This window comes from Thamnophis elegans, chromosome 7, assembly GCF_009769535.1.
Source record: "Thamnophis elegans isolate rThaEle1 chromosome 7, rThaEle1.pri, whole genome shotgun sequence".
Taxonomy (NCBI): domain Eukaryota; kingdom Metazoa; phylum Chordata; class Lepidosauria; order Squamata; family Colubridae; genus Thamnophis; species Thamnophis elegans.
The window spans coordinates 20,703,600-20,717,452 of NC_045547.1; the positions used below are offsets into that span (position 1 = coordinate 20,703,600).

Genomic DNA, 13,853 nt, shown 5'->3' on the forward strand with positions numbered 1-13,853 from the left:
ATGCAACTGCTGTCAAATTATTTATTAATGTCACAGGGGGTTCCTGAAATGGCTTCAATTAACTTATTATAAAACACTGTGTCTCCTTTATACTGAACCGGTCCTCCCATCATGTCAAGTTTTGACCTTTCTAAGAACTTTACTGAGTCAGACACTTATTCCAGGTGCAGTGCTGTACATGTCTTCCTTGTCATAAACCAATGAGTCCAGGCTGTCCAATTCTACTGCACTTAATTCCTCCATTGCCACTTACAGTGAAAACACACCATCAGCATCTTGTCACTTTGGCAAGTCCCTAGATTCTTTATCAAAAAAAGTGGAAAGTTAATGGCTTGTCTATGTTCTAAAACAAAGCACAAAGCACTTGACAATGTTATGTCTGTTGAATCTGTCCCATGGGAGGTGGGGAATAGCATGGATGAGCTTGCTCAACAAAACTGGTAATATCTGTAATAGAGACTGCGAACAAAGCAAGCACAAAATAAATGTCCGTGTATCCAGACTCTCTGCTTCACTGGCACCTGATTTTAGCTCTTCCTAGAAAATACTGGCGCCTGGTTCTTGGCTATGCCTAGAAAGATGGGTGACCTTCTCAAAGCAGGGTTGGCATTTGGTTGTTTTGTAGCTACATGCCTGTGGAGCCAATGGAAAATAGAAATAGTCTTTCATCAGAGCCTTATATACTATCCAATGCATCCTATAACAAGTCAATGCAGATACTTTCCGTCTGCAATCCAGCACTTAACAAGGAAAAAAAAATGAATTGATGGATAGGCAAGCAGCCAGACACAGTGATAGAATCCAATCAATTAGATTTCATTGCCTAATCAAGATCATATGATGGCCATTACAGGAGAATGACAGAATGCATTTATTTAAAAGATTTGCATGATTGTCTATCTTAAAATACAACTTTGGTAGGCTCACACCAATATTAAAACCACAAACTATAAAACCACAAAATCCTAAAGCAAACCTGAAACCTGTTTCTTCAATGAACTTTTAGGATGACTCAAAACTCCATCCAAGTGTCAGAAAAGCTAAAAGCTAATATTCTGGTATTAATATTGTAAGCCAATCAGGGTCCCAGGAAACAGAGCAGCATAGAATGTGTAGTAATAAATAACAATAAAAAGTACCTGAAAAGTTTCTCTGTCGTTTTTTTTCCCTTCCTAATAATACATTAGTTTGTTGTACATAGCACATTGCCATTTAACTTGTGGGAAGTGTTGGGTATATTTATTTGGGGAAGGCAAAGTGCAGGGAGAAAATGATAGCTGTCTCTAACTATCTGAAAGGCTGTCTTGTAAGAGATGGAACAGAATTGTTATTCCAGTATGAGATACAATGGGTTTCAATTACAAGGAAGTAGGTTTGGTTGGTCATGAGGAAAAAATCTTTAAATAAATAAAAAATGCTGGTAGGGTAGCTGGGAATTTATGGGAGTTGAAATCCAGACATTTCAAAATTGCCAAGGTTGGGAATCATTGGTATGATAGCCCTCAGTTATCATTTGTTAAAGAGGTTCTAGTAGTGGATCCCTGCACTGGGCAGGGGACTGGATTTGATGATTTTCAGTGTCTCTCCCAACCTCTCATATTCTATGATCTACAGTTAGAAGGTGATTAAAATGTCCTGCTTGATTACAAGTGAGGGACGTATCGTTCTTCATGTATTGCTGATTTTCAATATCCAGTCACCTGAACAGCATCTGGGGACTACCGATTGATCATACCTGAATGAATTAATTCAATGCAGCGGATCCACTCCGCTGCTGCCAATTTTCAACAAGTTTAAATTCAGCAGCATTATTTTAAGGTAAGATAATGTAAGGATGGAATGGGATGATCAACTTTTTTTAAAAAAAGAGAGAAATGTGGATGGTGTTTAAGAAAAGAAGCTTGTTGATCAGAAAGGTTGGCAGTTCAGTGGTTCGAATCCCTAGTACCACATAACAGAGTGAGCTCCCATTACTTGTCCCAGCTTTTGCCAACCTAGCAGTTCAAAAGCACGCAAAAATGCAAGTAAAAAAATAGGAACCACCTTTAGTGGGAAGGTAACAGCGTTCCATGAGCCTTCAGTGTTTAGTCTTGCTGGCCACATGACCACGGAGACATCTTCAGACAGTGCTGGCTCTTCGGCTTAGAAACGGAGATGAGCACATATGTGCAAGGGGAACTTTTACCTTTAAATATTACATATCCTGGTTTCCTTTACTGATTGCAGTCACGTTTCTCCTTGCCTATTTCATCTCATGGTTAGCATGTAAGCACATCCTTTTGTTACACTGAAGCTGTCTTAGTTTATAAAAGAAGTATTTTAAAAGGGATTCCAGAGTGTCAGCAACTAATATCACAGATGAGAAAATTATACATCTTCTCATTTTGGAGCATATTCTATATATAACATTTAACTATTCTTAGAGGCATCTTTGCCTTCTGCACAAAATCAAAAGATAGAAGCTAGACTATCTTTTGGGAGACATTTTGATTAAAAGACCAATTTTAAGTGTCCTGTTACAAGAGTAGACAGCCCCATAGTGGGCAACCCATAGCAGACATATATTGATAGTGGATAAAAACTATAATCTGTTTGGCACATATCTTCCATATGTATTGTTTTAATGATTCTGAGTTCATGATATGGAATCTAATTGTGTTGTTTTCCCTCTTTAGACCTAGTTAGGCTGCTCTTATGAGCAACAGTAAACTGGATGGCTAATAGCATTGAAAGTCACCTACTTATTCTGGTTATATATAAACTCTGCATGTAAATTTATTTTACTTTGTCTTTTTCTCTAAATTATCAGTATTACTATTGTTGCAGCTAAAATAGCTATCATGTAACTATCAGTGTGAGTCACAATGTCAAAAAACTGAATGTGTCCACTCCTCCTACAAATGCAGGAATAGTATGAGGTTACACACCCCATTAATTATACTGGAGTTGTCAGTGTGACTTCTACGGGCACTTTGTCACCCACAAAAACTCCCAAATTAAAACAGAGGCTCAAGGAATGTGAAAGGATGCCATCTACTGTGATTCAGCATTATGTTATGGGCAACATTACAATATTTGAGAGACTGGCAGAGAGAAGAGAGAGTAAACCTATTCTCCAAAGCACCTGAGCACAGGACAAGAAGTAACAGGTGGAAATCTATCAAGGAGAGATCCAACCTAGAACTAAGGAGAAATTTCCTCATAGTGAGAACAGTTAACCTGTGGAACCACTTGCTTCCAGAAGTTGTAGATGATCCATCACTGGAGGCTTTAAGAAGAGATTCGGCAGCCATTTTTCTGGAATCATATAGGATCTCCTGCTTGAGCAGAGAGTTGGCTAGAAGAGCTCCAAAATCCCTTCCAACTTTGTTATTCTGTATTCTGTAAGAACCTCCCAAATCTAGTGAGAGTTCAGGCAACCATCTGATATCTCACAAGATTTGGTACCGATTCTTGAATTAAATCTTTTGGATTTTGCAATCTCTGATTAGATTGGTTCAGCTAAAGGCTGCAGGGGGCACAGCTGGTGGGTTCCACTCTCATGCTATGTTTCATGGGATGGTAGCTTCATGGCCTGGCTGGGAAAGCATGGAACTGAAGCCAGTTCATTCTCATCCTGCGAAGGTAGATTCCACAATTTAATTGACAGATGTGATGTGTCACAAGGACCCAATTTGTGGGTTTGCTTCAAGAGGATGCTTTCCAGGGGTGGGGTTGAATTTTTTTACTACCGGTTCTGTGGGTGTGGCTTGGTGGGCATGGCATGGCTTGGTGGACATGACCTGGTGGGCGTGGCAGTGGAAGGATACTGCAAAATCCCCATTCCCTCCCCACCCCACTAACCTGCTTTCCAGCTCCATTCTCCTGTACAGGGTAACAAAAGAAGACCAAGCCAATCAGCTGGGATTCAGGAGAAAGAGAATAGATGGGGGCGGAGCCACCCAGAGGTGGTTTTTGCCGGTTCTCCAAACTACTCACAATTTCTGCTACTGGTTCTCCAGAACTGGTCAGAACCAGCTGAATACCACCTCTGATGCTTTCCACAAAAACTAAGGACCTGGCTCCTTGCTTTGAAGCCCCACTCATCTCTATTAAAGTTACCAGAAACCAATGATATGCATTAAAGAGACTTAGGAACAACATTGTGCAGTATTTTTTTCACTTAGCTGAAACAGACCACTTTAATACCAACCTTCAGTAAACCAGAGATCGGAGCAGAAATTACAACATACCACCACCTCTCTTAGGTGTCTATAATTATTTGCACTTACCTATTTTTTCTTTTTTGCCAGCCTCGGTAGTGCTCACCGCTGCCAGCAGGAAAATAAATGTGAAGATGAGAACTGCAAATATCTGACACTGTTCTTGCTGTTTCTGCATTCTGGAAATTAATGAGGGGGGGAAAATAAAGTTAACATTAGATGTCAGTAAATAGGTAAGGACAGCTCTGAAGTGATAAAAAGAACAATCTTTGTCATCCAGAATGCACCGAGAATGGATCAAAGGGGTCTAATGCACATTAGTAACAGATTAGAGAATCAGCTCATAAAGACAAGAAACCCCCAGCCATATGGAAAGGCAAAGGTTGTCTTCATTAGCAATCATGATATTCAACAGATAACTTACTACTCAACCATAATTTATGGCATGGAACTCGTCTGCACCTGCAATGTTATTTGTTAACAATGTTGTGCTATCACTTTAGTTTCTGCTGGGTGCCTAACATAATAAACATTCCACAGAATATATTTTCACATCGGTGTAAGTGCTAAATGAGCACACTCACTTTGCTTATCAGCCAATTCCCCTTGCTCCAAGACTTAAATACTGAATTTAAGAGTATTTAATACTAGATTTTTCTTTTCTTCTCTCTATTAATTCTCTGCACTGTTTATTCTGCCTTAGTCTTCACTGACCTTGTTTTCAATCTGATAGAAACTACACAGTTGTTGTTAGGGGTGTCTATGACATCATCTTACCAAATATGGAAACTGAGATCCTCAGAGAAATCACACTGTTATCTCAAACATCAAGCATACAATGCATATGAAAGTTTGTCATCCTATTGGATTCAGTGGAATTTAATGTCAAGTATGTGTAGGGTACTACTGCGAGTCCCTTGCACTGCAAGGCGATCAAACCGGTCAGCCCTAGAGGATATCAACCCTGTCTGCTCTTTAGAAGGCCAGATCCTGAAGATGAAACTCAAATACTTTGGCCACCTAATGGGAAGGAAGGACTCACTGGAGAAGAGCCTAATGCTGGGAAAGACTGAGGGCAAAAGAAGAAGGGGACGACAGAGAATGAGGTGGCTGGATGGAGTCCCTGAAACAGTAGACGTGAGCTTAAATGGACTCCACAGGATGGTAGAGGACAGGAAGGCCTGGAGGAACGTTGTCAATGGGGTCACGATGGGTTGGACATGACTTTGCAACTAACAACAACAACAACAACAACAACAACAACAACGTGTAGAATAATGATATCAACAACAAAAGATAAGAAGAGTAAGGGCAGCAAAGCATGAGAAAAGATTGAATATTCAGTAAAATTTGTATAAATGTATGCTTTTATATTTGCATCACATATGCTGATTTTCCAGTACAATAATTAGCAAGTAATTCACTAAATGGCTGGGTGGCTTTGGGCTAGTCACTCAGCATAAACGACCTCACGGGGTGGTTGTTATGAGGAAAAGAAAGGTGTGTTGGATATGTTATTGTAAAATGATACAGGTGGAATACAAATAAATAATATAGATAAAATATTCATGGTGGCATCCAAACATTATGAAGAGGTTTGCCAGTGCTAAAGATCACCAGAGGAAGGAAGGGAGGCATTTTTTATTTTTATTTTTTTGTGGCAGTCACAAATTCGAATAGGCAAGCTAAGTGGACTCCTCTGAGACCTGTGCAAAAACATTAACAAGAAAATGAAAGCAGATGTCAATAAAATTGAGTAGTTTACAAACTAAGAATAACCCAAGAGTGAAGTGACAGCAAACAGCATATTTGTGATCGGAAAGTAAGGTCTGGTTTGGTGGGGAAAATGTATTGAAATGTTATTTGAATGATTTCAAAGGGATTTTTTTTTTACATTCAGTTTCTACATTTATCTGGTTTAATTTGAATGTGTGCATGGCCCTCCTTCCAAGAATAACGAATCAAGATTCACATTAATGAGTTAACTAGGGCAAATTATTTGATCTTCTAACTCAGCATCTGCTAGATTTACAAATTGCTTTAAAGTCAACCTGCTCTTTTCCTTATGTTGTCCTAACAAATGTGACTGGAAACCAGTTATTATAGCCGTAGAATCTCTTCCTAAGCCAGCAATATCTTGTCTTTGGAAGAATTGGGGTTTAACCAGGGGTGGGCTGATATGGGTTTGCCTGGGTTTGGGAGCACCCATAGCTAACATTATGGCTGGTTTTGGAGAACTTCCAAATCCCACCCACCCCGCCCATCCCTGGCCCCACCCACCCTGCCCATCCCAGGAGTCTCCATGCGGCCCTTTTGAATGCGAGGTAAATGCAGGGCCTGCACAGAGGTTTGTGGAGGGGGAAAATGGGCCTCCTGGAAGTTTCAGATTTTGAAGATTGAAGGCGGACAGAAGACGCAGGAGCCAGGACTTCCAAACAGCAAGGGTTTATTGAAAGGAACGAACAGATGACAGTGATTCAAAGAAGCAGAATCCGCGCCAAGGTATTTATATGCGGTTTGTAAAACGGGGAACCAATAGGGAGCCGGGTACTGTCCAGCATCTGCTGACGCAGTACCCCGGCCAATCAGAGTGAGTTAGCTGGCTAGCAACAGGCTATGCTGCGTCCCAGCCAATCAGGGCGCAGCATAGGCTGTTACTTGCTGGTCCTTTAGGAGTTTTTATTAATATTCTACACCGGAAGTCCAGAAACTGGGCCATTTCCGGCCTCCGGAGGGGCTCCAGAGCCTGGAGGAAGCAGTTTTTGTCCTCCAAGACACTCAAGGAAAGCCTCTGGAGCCTGGGGACTGTGAAAATGCCCCCCCTCTGGCGGTGGTGCAGGAGGCCGACTAGGCCATGCCTAACTCTGGATTTAACTGTACGAATCAGAGATCTGGTACAGAGGGCTGATGGGTCCACATGTCCCCACATGTCCCCACTTTTTCCTTTGTGAAGAAATAGCATGCACTGGTACAAAAGGCATAACAGAAGAATAAAAGAACTTTTTCTCCCCTGAAGTATACAGGAAAAAAACAACACTAAACTGATTTGAGTGGCCAAGAACAAAATTATCTGCATTTGGAACAAATCATAACTGGCCTAATGCCACACAAGCATTGGGGATAGGATTAGCAAGAGCACAGATGATGATTCCCATGTGGTAGGACCAGTGGTGGGTTGCAGGTGATATGTCTCGGTATGGGCATACCGGAGCCAGCCTGGAGCACCGGATACCATTCTGGTACAGTGCTCCGGAGGGCCCACCAACCGCCCTCGCTTCTTAACTGTGCTTTAAGCTTTTGGCGCTTCCGCGCATGCACATGGCACATATGGCACCTGCATGATGCTCCGCTGAGCAGTTGGAGTGTCATGGAGACTTGTGGAAGTGTTGCAGGCAAGTACGACGCATGTATGCGCCACACACGTGCATATGGGTGACTCTGGGGCCAGTTGGAACGGAATCCGGAACCCACCACTTGGTAGGACTCAGAAACTACCTGAAGCATTGAGCATTTTGCTATGATCATGATCATGGGATCAAAATTTGGATGATTCGCAACAGGTTCATATTTATGACAGTTGCAATGACCTGGGGTCATGTGATCACCTTTTGCAGCTTTCTAACAAGCAAAGTCAATTGGGAAGCCCAATTCACTTAACAACCCTGCTTCTAACTGAACAACTGCAGTGATCCACAACAGTGGCAAGAAAGGTCACAAAATAAGGCAAAACTCACTTAACAACTGCCTTGGTTAGGCAGTGGAAATTTTGTATTACAGTCTATTCCAAACGGATTCTTTATAAAGTAAGTGGACATTCCAATTAAATTGTCACATGGCAATTGTAATCATGGCTACCAGTAGAAGAACATGTTTAGATTAAGAAGAGAAGATTGTTTATTTATATTTTATTTATTTATTTTGTTTATTTATTTCGTTTGTCAAACATGTACTAGATAACAGGTTTATACTTATAAACATGGACATGAGTACATGAAATTAGTACAAATAAATGGAGACAGTCGGACAGGGATGGTAGGCATGCTGGTATGATTATGCACACCCTCTTTGTGGACCTCTTAGGAATGATGTGAGGTCCACAGTAGGCAGTTAAGGTTGAAGCTATGGAGGTTTGAGGAAGTAACAACAGAGCCAGATAGAGCATTCCAGGCATTGATCACTCTATTGCTGAAGTCGTATTTTCTTTGGAACAGTATACCTTGAGTTTGTATCTATTGTTTACTCGTGTATTATTGGGGTTGAAGCTGAAGTAGTCATTGACAGGTAGGATGTTGTACCAGACAATTTTGTGTACTAAGACAATCTTAGACCAGCAATATATCTCTTCACTGTCTCTTTTAGGGTATTTGCCCTGCAGCTACTGGAAAAGTGAACCTAGATCTTACATTTTAGTGAGACTGATCTTGAGGGAAACAGCCTTTCACATCCCATCTTCAGGCAACCCTCACCGTTTTCAAAAGGGCAGGTTTTAAATTCACATTGAAAAGACAGTTAAAAGATTCCGCCTCTAATCTGACAAGGGAAGATGCAATTCTCACCATGAAATGTGTTTGAAAATGTCATTTGGCACTCTTAAGAGACTCCTGCTGGTAGCCATCTTGTGAAAAAGCCACATAATTGCTATTGATGCATACTACTGAGAACGGAATCCCTCTACTGCAGAGAGCAAAGCACACACAACTTCAGTGAAGACTGTATTTTAATATTTGAAAATAGCACAGAGCTGCTTGTAAAGGTAAAGGTTCCCCTCACACATATGTGCTAGTTGTTCCCGACTCTAGGGAGCGGTGCTCATCTCCATTTCAAAACCAAAGAGCCAGCGCTGTCCGAAGACATCTCCGTGGTCATGTGGCTAGCATGATTAAATGCCAAAGGCGCATGGAACGCTGTTACCTTCCCACCAAAGGTGGTTACTATATTTCTAATTGCATTTTTATATGCTTTTGAACTGCTAGGTTGGCAGAAGCTGGGACAAGTAACGGGAGGTCACTCTATTATGCGGTGCTATGGATTCAAACCACCGAACTGCGACCTTTTTGATTGACAAGCTCAGCGTCTTAGCCACTGCACCTTGACATAAACGTTATTAGATGATTAAAATGGACTCAAAAATATTATTAATAATATAATATATTAATATTTTAATATTGTGTCTATAACTGATGGTGATACACACCACTGTTTAGACTCCCCGAGACTCGTATTTAATATAGTATTTGTCTACCATTACTATTTTGTGATCATATTTCAGCTGTTTCACATTCATAACTGCCTAATACACACAAATTTCCATGTATTTCCCTCAAAAAATATGTTTTCTAAACAAAATTAGAGTAAACTTTTAAAAATTTGACTAACTCAAATAATATAAACTTTTGATATGTGGTTTTCTCAGTTTTTTCACCTTTCCATTTCCAAATATATGATTTTTAGTGCAAATTGTTTCTAATGTATGTTGTATTTGACTCTGATGGATGATCTTCATGATGTCTTTCTTTTTCATTCCTTCAACTTTGGAAAGCCAAGAAGGATGGCATGACAAATAAAATATGTCTGCAAAGCAAGAGAGACATTATCCCTATCCACAATGACTATCTTAAAAGAAATAACATGACAATACATCCAAACATACATGTCGCAAAAGTGCTTTTTTCAAGAGACAACTGGGCTTTCTTGTTTTTTCCTTGAATATATTTTGTCCTCATCCAAGAGGTGCAGAACTAAAGAAGCCTCTTGGATCAATGAAATGTCTTCAAGGAAAAAAAACTAGAAACTGCCTCTTGAAAAAAGAACCTTTTCCACAACCATAACCTAGATGACTGAGAATCTCCATAGACAAACATACAACATAGAGTTACATTGGCACAAATGGCCTTTCAAACATGTCTACTCAAATTATTGGGGAAAAATACTTTTGGGATGAGCTTCCCCCATGAGTTTCTGCCATTTTACAGTTCTGATAGTGTGATGTCAGTTCCGTGAATCTGCCATTCTTCAGGGGAAGAGGGGGCACCCTGATTCATTGTGCATCTTTATTATGCTTTGTATGCTTTTATACTTTATTGCCTTCTCTCCTGTATATCCTGCATCTTGTAGCCATTGATTTATAACCTTTAGCCTGGCACCTAGACACTCTGGCATTTTCTCACATTTGGGGAATGTAAGGAAGGGAGGGTTATGTGGATTGTATCATTCAAAAGTTCCCTTAGCACTTTCCCAGAGCGGCTGGTACAATTAACATCTTCACATCTGTGGATTGGCTGGATCCACACTGGACTGTTGGGAGGGGTTTCAAAATTCTTTTATTCTAACTGTATGACCTGAGGGCCCTCAGAGTCTGCTTTACTTCTGCCCCACTATCACTTCTATTCAATAAAAGGTTCCTTTTGAAATGATATGTTTCAAGAGCCTTTACTTTCTTCAATAAGGAGGAAAATCTGGAAGTTACAGGTGGACATGCTCTGGGTCCACAATTCAGCCCAAAATTTTCACTGTCATTGGAGTGGGGGGTTCCCAAGAAATGTGTCTTCTCTATTACGTCCTCTCTACAGAGGTATGGAGAATCCCAATCCTACTGGTCTTTTGGAAGATTATGAAGATCAGGCTCTTCCCTAGTCAGTGGATCTAGCCTATTGGTTTGGGAGCTCTTCCATGGAAGTATAGCATGGCTGTCCTTCCCATTTTGTAGTGTGGCTCCTGACCTGTTTGTATATGTGTGGCTATTTTTTTTAATTATTGTTGTTATTTTTTTGTTTGCTACCTAGTGTTTTAGTGGATGGAGGTTTGATAAATAAAGGAATAAATAAATAAATTACATAACAAGGGTAGCAATAAAAGTAGAGTTTTCAATGGAAGGAAGGAAGGAAGGAAGGAAGGAAGGAAGGAAGGAAGGAAGGAAGGAAGGAAGGAAAATTTCATTGATCTGAGAACTCTGACCAATTTCCCAAATTCTGCCATAAAAGCAACTTATTCTATGAAGTTCAAGTACATGTAATTGATTCAGAAATGTCATGTATTTTTCTTGACAGATGAGGTTACCAAAATAAAACATCTGCCATTATGAAGGGGAGAGGGAGGGAGGGAGGGAGGGAGGGAGGGAGGGAGGGAAGGAAGGAAGGAAGGAAGGAAGGAAGGAAGGAAGGAAGGAAGGAAAAGTAATTCTTGATTCTACATTTGAGAACTCAACAAATAAAATAGGAGGAGACTTGGGAACTGTATGCCGATGTGAGTTTAGTTTAACTAGGCTTTAAGTCAGTATTCCTCACTCTGATGAGAATCAGGCCATAGGAAAAATAAGTAGATCACGTATCTTCACATACCTCATCTATATTCCGCAGTGCTTAGCAGATTCATAGTTTGGATGAATTATTCTATTGATTACTCTCTGTAGAAATATGTCCGTGAGTCATAGATGTCAGGCCTCATATTAAAAAGAAAAGAAAAGCATCGTTCCTCATTCACAATAACAGAATATCTAAAACGTGTTGTTAGAGGATTGCTCAGACCTTTTGGTATATTTTATCCATCCATCCATTTCTGCCATTTTTGAGGTTATTTATTTAAGAATAATAGGAACTACCAGTTAAGATTTCTTTAATCAACTGACAGCCCTGGTGATCTATATTTTTCTGGCACTTCAGGAGTGCATTAAAAATTCATGGGAGAATACTGAATGTAGGAACTTTATGTGGGTGAGGATATACTATTCCATATTCCCTGGGGCAAAAATCATTTATCCATATTTTAATGCTACTCTTTAATCTTACTCCTAAGGCAATTTACAAAAAGAATAAAGTATGTGCAGAAATGGGGGGGGAGCACTAGACTAAATAATTTTGATAAGATGAATGAAATATCCCGAAGTGAGATGAGAATCCCCCTCCGAGTACATTCATCAAGCGATCAAACATACAGGATGAGAGGAAAAACTATGAGAATGGAGCAATTCAGGAACTTACAGCCATTTGAGTTCCCTGGTATGTAAGTACGTATCGTGTATTTGCAGGTAGAAGCAACAGTTAGTTTTAACCATTCAGTTGTGTCTGACTCTTTGTGATTTTATAGGCAAATGCTCTTCATGCTCCACTCTGTTATTCTAAATTATACAGTATATGATGAAGTTATAGAATATATATAAAGTGTTACACCTGTTATCCAGGCACTTGTCTTCCTTGTGGTTTTCCTCCAATGTAGTCGTCTTTTTACTCCTTAATCCACTTACTCCTACCATTCTTCTCTATTATTTTATAAATCCTCTTCCTGTTTCATCTTCAATCTGCCACCTTTTATATTCATTTCATGTGGGCACATAGTTCTGGGAATTACAATTGGATTCGTCTCGGGTTCAATTGGTAGGAAGCTTTCTGCCGGAAAAACAAGGATGGGCCGGTGGGGGTTCACACAGGTTCAGGCGATCATCTAGCTAGGATTCTGCTCAGTTTGGAGAACCTCCAAATGCCACCTCTGGCTGGCCACACCCACCCCACCTCTCCAACCCCACCACGCCCCTCCCAGGAGTCTCCACATGGCCCGTTCATTATGTCAAGTAAGCGCAGGGCCCACATGGAAGTTCGGAGAGGGGGGAACAGGCCTACTGGAGATTCTGGAAGTCCAGAAACAGGCCTGTTTCCGGCCTCCAGAGGGCCTCTGAAACTTGGGGGAAGCAGTTTTCACCCTCCCAGAGGCTCAAGGAAAGCCTCCAGAGCCTGGGGAAAGCAAAAAATTGCCCCCCACGGTGGTGCAAAAGGCCAACTAGGCCACACCCACCATGGCCACACTCACACAACAATGGGGCAGTGAACCCATTGCTGCAATTTTTGAAGCCTAACTCAATTCAAGGCAGCTTGGAGTTGTGGGGAAAGTTATGGTAACTTTGTCCACCCTCAAAGGGGAAGCAGTACAATTTATTTCGGACATGGATCCAGAAAAAAAGGAGAAGGGATTCAAAACTGCTCAAAAGTACAAGGGGAGTTCATAAAATAAATGGGAAAAAACAACAGTTAATAAGAGTTTGATAACTGGAGCCATAAAAGCGTGAGATGTAATGAGAGGAAGCTTCAGACAAATGCGGTGGAACAAGTTTCTTCTCCAGAGGAGCATGAAAGAGAAGCATTACTGAGAAGAAATGGTTCATTTCACCATTGATTCCTCATAGGATTTTTTTTTTTTAAATGAGAAAAAATTAGCATGTTGTAAAAAGCAGCAATATTTTGACTTAATTGAATTCATGTGCTGGCTTGAAAGCAAAGTCAAAAGCATTTCTATAGGCCTCTTTTTAAAATGAGTCTTATTTTACCTCAGAAGAAACTCATACACTTAGATTCGTAGAGCTATATAGCTGATACTGTAGATGTGAGAAATATTTTAAAGAAATGCAATAAATAAACCTCATCTTGCCTTTGCAACAAACCTGTTAGACCAGGGGTCCCCAACCTTTCAGACCTCAGGGATGACTAAATTCATAATTTAAAACCCTGTGGACCACTAATATGATCTACGTAATGACTGGCTGGGTGGGCATGGCTAGGTAGTCATGTGACTGGGTGGGCATGGCCAACTTGATGTCACTCACATCGAGGGGCGCCTCACCAGCCTCTACTCACCCCTCGCCAGCCGCTACTCAGCTCCTTGGGG

The 13,853-nt window shown here is 40.6% G+C and overlaps 1 protein-coding gene across 1 annotated transcript in view; it reads right to left on the reverse strand.

The window, feature by feature from the left end:
* PTN (pleiotrophin) overlaps window positions 1-13,853 on the reverse strand; it is a 113,427-nt gene that overhangs the window by 33,876 nt on the left and 65,698 nt on the right. Inside the window, exon 2 of the mRNA XM_032221800.1 lies at window positions 4,272-4,381. Within this exon, the coding sequence (XP_032077691.1) occupies window positions 4,272-4,380 (109 nt within the window). The 5' untranslated portion in view covers window position 4,381. The remainder of the gene's footprint in view (window positions 1-4,271; window positions 4,382-13,853) is intronic.